At 38.6% G+C, this 7,690-nt stretch overlaps 1 protein-coding gene across 1 annotated transcript; it reads right to left on the bottom strand.

Annotated features, from left to right (window-relative positions):
- Positions 1-969: 969 nt before the first annotated feature.
- LOC143041306 (uncharacterized) lies at positions 970-1,416 on the bottom strand. The gene has a single exon (XM_076213130.1). The coding sequence runs from the start codon at positions 1,414-1,416 to the stop codon at positions 970-972; it is 447 nt and encodes a 148-aa protein (XP_076069245.1).
- Positions 1,417-7,690: the final 6,274 nt, after the last annotated feature.

The raw sequence follows: 7,690 nt of genomic DNA, 5'->3' as shown, positions 1-7,690 counted from the left end.
CAAAAATGCGAGGAACATCACTGGTTGTCTAATGAATAAGTTCAAATGTACGCTAGACAAGTTCCTAAAATCTGTCCCAGACGAACACCCAGTTCACAGCAGTATATGTAGGATCTCGAATACCATATCAGATCAAGTGGCCTTTCTGCAGTGGGATGCCAGTTCTGGAAGCAGAGGCCTGTGAGGAGGGACCTCAAAAATCCATCAAGTAAACGAATAAGTAAATACGATTTGATCTTAGCAAATTAGCGCAGTTTTCCATTACACGAAATACATTTTCTGTTAATCATGCATATACAAGAGAGAACGAAATGAGTTACTTTGCAAGGATTGACTATAAATGTTTTTGAGTTATTGGTTTTATTCCAGTGTCATGTTTTCTTGGATTTACTTGGATATGCCTAGAGGCTTTCACAGTCACGGTGATCCGCCACTATTACCATTCCTGGTGTCCAATTTCTTTAAGGTCACCTGGTCTGGTATGGTGTTTGTCGACCGGCATCCAGTAGTGTAGCCTGGTACAGGTGGTTCGTCTGGTGCTGGTGATAGGAATTTATCCAGTCCAGCCTTCAGTCTGTCCACTGTACAGCCGGCGATACCTCTTATATCCCTCGGGAGAGCATTAAAGATCTTTGGACCCTCATGGCTCAGGCTATTCACTAGCAGGGTCTTGATCCTTTCCGGAGCTCTGGTTGGTATTGTTTTTTTCTTGTTATTTTCCTCCCTGCTCGTTCAGTGCTGTAAGGCTGCAGTGAATGGGGTGCTGGGTTAGGTACCTTTCCTTCAATTATTTTCCATACATAGGTTGCACGTTACCGTTCTCTTCTTCTTTGTTGAGAGTAGAGCCCCAACTTTTTGAGACGTCCCCAGTAGCTTAAATCCCTCATTGCCCTGATTTGCCTGGTATAAGAGCGTTGGGCAGCTTCTAATTGCTGAATTTCACCTCTTTTGTGGGGGGACCACAGCTGGCTACATGCAGTAGTCTAAGAGTGGCTGTATGATGGTGTTCCAAAGGGTCAACATTATTTTGGGTTCCCTGGTATAGAAGGTTCTGAGTATCCAGCCTGCCATCCCTGTGGCTCTTCTCACAGTTTCGTCTATGTGGTAGTGAAAGGTGCAGTCTTCTCCCAGATGTGCCCCCAGGCATTTAGCTGGCTGCCGTGCGCTAATTTCATGGCCCCCTTCTTTGAGTAGGTTTGTTTCAGTTTTTATTTCTTGATGTTGGCCATGCCGCAGTATTTCAAACTTTTCTTCGTTGAAAACCATGTTATTTCTTGAGCCCCAGGTATATACAGTATCTAGATCTCTCTGGAGGTTAGGTACATCTTCAATACTGGTGATTGGTAGGCTCAAACTGGTGTCGTCGGCAAATGAGGAGAGGCTAGAGCCATTTAATCCCTCATTTATGTCTTCCATGTAGATCAGGAATAGGAGTGGGCCCAATACAGAGCCTTGGGGTACATCACTAATTACCTATGCTTTTTGTGATTGGGACCCTCCTACCGAGACTGTCTGTAGGCGCCCTGTGAGAAATGCATAGATTCACACGCCCAGTTTCCCTGTGATGCCGAGGTCCATGGTCCACTTGATCAAAGGCCTTTCCAAAATCAAGGAACATTACATCTACGTTCTTCTCCTCAGCTAGGTTGTGTAGGACCCAATCATGATGAGCTAGGAGCTTTGATAAGCAGGATCTTCCTTTTCTGAAGCCGTGCTGGTTGTTATTGAATAGTTGGTTGTCCTCCATGCACTTCACTATATTGTTGCGAACACTCTTTTCAAAGATCTTGATGAGGTGTGATGTTAGAGCAACTGGTCTATCATTTTTAGGGATGCATCTGTCACCGCCCTTGTATATTGGGGACACAGTGCCAGTTTTGAGGAGCTCCGGGGTTATTCCTGTGTCTAGGGACTTTTTCCATAGTCCAAGCAGCGGTTTTGCCAGGGTGTTTCTACAGTTTAGGAGTAGCATGGTTGGTACTCCATCTGCTCCAGCAGCTGTATTTGGTCTCAGTTCTTTTATTGCTGACTGTATGTCTTCAGCTGTGATGTCCAAGTCGGTGATTTGCAGCTGTTTAGGATTCTCCGCAAAAAATTCTCCTGGGTTTTGTACAATTTCATGCTGACATGGGGAGCTAAGGACACTGTTGTATTGTTGCAATAACAGGTCACAGGTTGCTGCAGGGTCTTTTTCTATCGTCCCTGTGGCATTTTTTAGTGGGCCAATTTGTGTCTTTGTTTTGGAGTACCTTTTGCAGTAGCTGAAAAAGTATTTGGGGTTATACTTAATCATATTTACTGCCTGGTTTCCCCTCGTACTCTCTGGTCCGTGTGTGATTGCAATATATTTTCTTCAATTTTTCTTAGTTTTTTTTTCTTAATTGCTCTTTAGCTTCTGACATTATGTGTTTTAGAGAGTTGTTTGTTGAGTTTCATTCTCTTTCTCATTAATATTCGCCTATTTCTTTCTTTTTTCCATTAGTTTTAGGTCAGGAGCTATCAAACAACGTCAATTTCCTGTGATTTAAGTATTTCTTGACCTTTACTGAATTGTTTTGTATTGTGTAGACTCCAGGCAAAATATGAATCATCATGAATGAAAATAAGATATCTACAGAGATGTTTGCCAGTCTCAAAGCTGCAATTCTTACATATATAATCGGCTAGCTCTTATCATTCTGAGTATTTTCAACCACATATACGGTATAAGTACCACATATTAATGGTAACGTCGGTAGAGATTAACGAAAAAGTAAGACGGCAAACATTTTATACCTAAGGTTAGGTTGGGTCTCATTTTTTAGGACACTGGAAAACATCTTTATATCTAATGTTGCAATATAATTGCTATTTAACATATCCAGTAGAAAATAATGTAGAAAAAGTCACAATACACAAACTACATAATCACACGGTCCGTTTGGGTGAGACAGATGATGCAAGAATTGATGGAGAGACCATCAATATGCTTTTATTATGGGTCTAAATTTTAAACTGTTGATGAAACGCGCACTTTGTAAAAATCTCCTCCCCCTCAATACCTCTTCCTTCCCCCATCCTCCCTCCATCGAGTCCATCCCCTCGGCTCCTTCTTCCTCTTTCCCTCTGTTCCTCCTCCTCCTCCTCCTCCTCCTTCCCGTTTTGTGCAGTTTTTCTCCCAAGCCGAATAAAGTTGACTGGTGGCTGGTTCACCGACAGGGTTAATCAGGATATGTTTCGTTGGTGCTACAAAGGATTACAAAGGCGGAGCATGCCGACAGGAGACCTTTTGGTCCATATCTAGGTCGGATGCGAAAAAATCATAATAATAAATAAATAAATAAAAAATATAATAATGTAAATAACAAATAAAATACATAAATAAATGCATAGGTATAGTCAAATAATAAACAAACAGGTAAATAGTAAATAATAATGAATTGACATATAACTAAAAATAAATGAAAATCAAAACAGACAAATGCTAACAAAACAAAAACAAATAATATGAAATAAATTATAATCATTACAGCATCTTGCTTAGGTGTTTATCTAAATGATTCTTAAAGCTTCGAACTGAACTACATTGCACTACATCTGCAGGAAGTTTATTCCATTCATTAACTACATGGTTGGCAAAGTTGTTTCTACCCACTTCCAAATTTAATCTATTTCCGGACAGTTTGAGACCATTGTTTCTTGTCAAATTCTCATTCAATGTGAACATTTTGTCACTTTTGATGTTGTCAATCCCCTTTTGAATTGTAAAGACCCGTGTCAAGTTACCTCTGAGTCTACACCTTTTCAGGGAAAATAGATTCATATATTTTAGTCGATTTTCGTATGATTTGTTTCTGATAATTGGTTTCAATTTTGTGGCTCGCCGTTGTACTTTTTCCAATCTGTCATTGCCTTTAATGAAATTCAGTGACCATACGGATACAGCATATTTCAAATGTGAACGAACTAACGATTTATATAGCTTGTTAATGAGTGATGGACTTTTGAAGTCAAAAGATCGCGCAATCAGTCCTAGAATCTTATTTGCTTTCTCAGAGGCTGAAATACACTGCTTGGATGATTTGAGATTGTTACTGATAATTACCCCCGAGATCTTTTTCATGATTCACTTTTGTTAACGAATTTCCAAATAACTTGTAATCGTACTTACTGTTATTTTTACCTATGTGCATTACCTTGCATTTACTTGTGTTACATTTCATTAACCACTTTTCAGACTATTGCTGTAATTTATCTAAATCTTCTTGAATATCTAATTGGTTTAAGTGATCATTTGCCATTCCGCACAGTTTTGTATCATCAGCAAATTTGGAAACAGTATATTTTAGTCCATGGTCTATATCATTTATATATACTATAAATACAAGTGGCCCAAAAACAGAACCCTGAGGAACTCCACTCGTAACATTTTTCCATCTAAAAAAAATCAATTTAGAACAATTCTCTGTTTTCGATCGTTTAACCAATTATTAGTCCAACGTTATAGACTACCACTTATTCTATGTGAAGCTAATTTAGTAAGTGGTCTTACGTGTGGGACGGTATCAAAAGCTTTTGCAAAGTCTAGATATATTAAATCTATATTGTTTCTTTTGTCATAATTCGAGATAACTGTGTTGTAGAATTCGAGTAAGTTAGTCACGCAAGAACGTTTCCATCTGAAACCATGCTGGCTATCATTTATCAAACGGTTACTTTCTACATGATGTTCGATAGCATCTCTGATGATAGTTTCCATTATTTTTCCTACGATTGAAGTAAAACTTATACTTTATAACTAAAAAATGTCTGTATGTCTTTTAAGTGTCCAGACAAGATTTGTTAGACAATGGGCAGGGTCCATTATTATGGAGGACATGTCCATTCGTGTGACATGTATGTTTTATTGGAATATCCACTACTATAATAATAACAACAATAATAATAACAACAATAATAATAACAACAATAATAACAATAATAATAACAACAACAATAATAACAATAATAATAATAACAACAATAATAATAACAACAATAGTAATAACAACAATAATAATAACAACAATAATAACAACAATAGTAATAACAACAATGATAATAACAGCAATAATATTAACAACAATCATAATAATAATAACAACAATAATAATAACAACGATAATAATAACAACGATAATAATAACAACGATAATAATAACAACGATAATAACAACGGTATTAATTACAACGAAAATAACAACAACGATAATAACAACGCTAATAATAACAACGATAATAATAACAACGATAATAATAACAACGGTAATAATAACAACGATAATAATATCGACAATAATAATAACGATAATAATAACAACGATAATAATAACAACGATAATAATAACAACGATAATAATAACGATAGTAATAACGACAATAATGATCACGATAATAATAATAATAATGCTAATTATAATAATGACAATTATAACAATGATAATGATAATGATCATAAGGATGATATTAATGATGATATTAATGATGATAATGATGAAAATTATAATAATGATAATGATTATGTTGATGATGATAATGATGATAATGAAGATGATAGATATGATGATAATGATGATCATAATGATGAAAATGATAATGGTGATAATGATTACGATGATGATGATAATGAAGATAATGATGATAATGATGATAATGACTAATCATGATAATGATGCTGGTAATGATGATGGTAATGATGATAATTATGATGAAAATGGTGATAATGCTAATGATGATAATAATAATAATGATAATGGTGATAGTGATGATAATGATGATGACGATGATTATGATAACGATAATGCTAATGATGATAATGATGATAATGATGATAATGATAATGATGATAAAGATAAGGATGATAATGACCGTGACTGACCACGAGCATCGGCAGCAAACGGAGATGCGACAAGCGGAGTCACACGTGCTGAGCCTCGTTTCCGTGGAAGTCCTGAATTGTGGAGGGAATTATGTTCAACGACGGCGCCCTTTCCTGGAGGAGAGCCTGCATAAGGCCTCATACCCCGGCGTGGCGGAGACTACCTTCGAAGATCGCCCGCCGGGAGGAACCAGCTACGAGCCCAAGCCCTAGGATGGAATCAACAAAGGACGCCAGAAGCCCAGGGACCATTCAAGAGGTCCTCATGGAAGACTACCTCCTCAGCATCAACCCAGCCCATTGTGTGTTTTGCATCAGCAAGCGAGAATCCTCCGAAGGATGGAGGTTCCCTTGCTGGATGCACGACGACGAAGAAGAAGAAGATGACGACGATGTCTCTTCTTCTTCTTCGGTATGCGAGGAGCCAGCCATCTCCTCCTCCTCCAGGCTCCAGGAAGATACGATCCCCTTGAGGCTCTCCCCGAGGGCGACTCGGGACTCGGGAGGGAGCCGCCCGAACCGGAGGCCGAGCCCAGTCGCCCCGCAATGGCGGACACCTCCGGCCTGGTTCCGGACCAGGAGTGACGTCGAGACGTGGAGGGCAAGCCCACCCTCACGACAGTGGAGAACGCCTCCTGCATGGTTCCGGACCAGGAGCGACGTCCATACCTGGAGGAGTTCAATGAAGCCCACAACATTCAATCGAGGCCCATCGAAAAAAAAAAAAAAAAAAAATGAATAAAAGAAAAAAGAAAAAAGAAAAAGAAATAAGATTTATATAAGAAAATTATATAAAAAGAAAATTAGAGGCATAGGCAAAATTGACATTTTTCGCCCAAAATGGCACCTTTCTTTTAAGCCCAAAGTGCATTTTATTTTCTAGCCCAACAAATAAGAAAAAGAAAAACAAGAAAACTATATACAAAAGAAAATTAGAAAAAATAGACAAAATTGACATTTTTGCCCAATATGGTACTTTTCTTTTAAGCCCAAAATTGAGCACGTGCAAAGCCCAAAGTGCAGTTCATTTTTTAGCCCAAAAAAAGGGATTAAATTCCTCCTCGGGACAGCGAGGTTCCCCTCAGCTGAATAAAATTCCTTGGTGACGACTCACCCACCATCCCAATCCCACGCCGTGGGAAGTGAGAAACCCCTGGAAGATTGAGCCTGGTCAGGGCTGTCGAGAACCAACGCAACATAGGCTGCAGTAGTTCCCTGGGAATCCAACTCACGACCACCCGCTCGTGAGTTCGACGCGGTAACCACTGGGCTACCGGGCGGTACAGAGCGATTAACCGACCGGGGTCACGGTATGTTTTCCTCGGTGCGATTATCGCTCAACGATGATCGTTCGTGGTTCAACGATGATCCTCAAACGATTGTATAGATTAATCACCAGCACCGCCCACCTCCACAACTTTTTCCGCCGTCAAATCACTGTGGAGATTTATTTTTTATTTTTTATTTTTTTTTAATAATTCACATACAATATCATTTGATATTATGCTGGAGGAAAATGATTTTCTTCCAGCTTGTCAACTCTCTTCCCGAAAACTGCGGGATGCAAATCTGCTTCAACAGTCGAAGGAAACATAGCCCAGTGTGATAGCCCCTCAACAACGTTTGACTACGTACGCAGATAAGACATCAGTATTAGAAATGGAAAGTAAAAGAATGGGCGACCAAGGACTCAAGAAGTACTTCGAGGAAGAAAACAAAGTCTCAAATTTTCTTGAATAGACAAAAAAAAAGTCTGACGAATGATTTAGATTTTATATCATGAAAAACTCTGCT

Source organism: Oratosquilla oratoria, chromosome 30 (genome assembly GCF_046742065.1).
Source record: "Oratosquilla oratoria isolate Oo_2021 chromosome 30, ASM4674206v1, whole genome shotgun sequence".
In the NCBI taxonomy this organism is placed as follows: domain Eukaryota; kingdom Metazoa; phylum Arthropoda; class Malacostraca; order Stomatopoda; family Squillidae; genus Oratosquilla; species Oratosquilla oratoria.
This window is presented reverse-complemented; position numbering and strand designations above follow the sequence as displayed.

Excerpts from the sequence above, each read along its gene's own strand:
- LOC143041306 (XM_076213130.1), bottom strand. The coding sequence starts at position 1,416 with ATGGAAGACATAAATGAGGGATTAAATGGCTCTAGCCTCTCCTCATTT.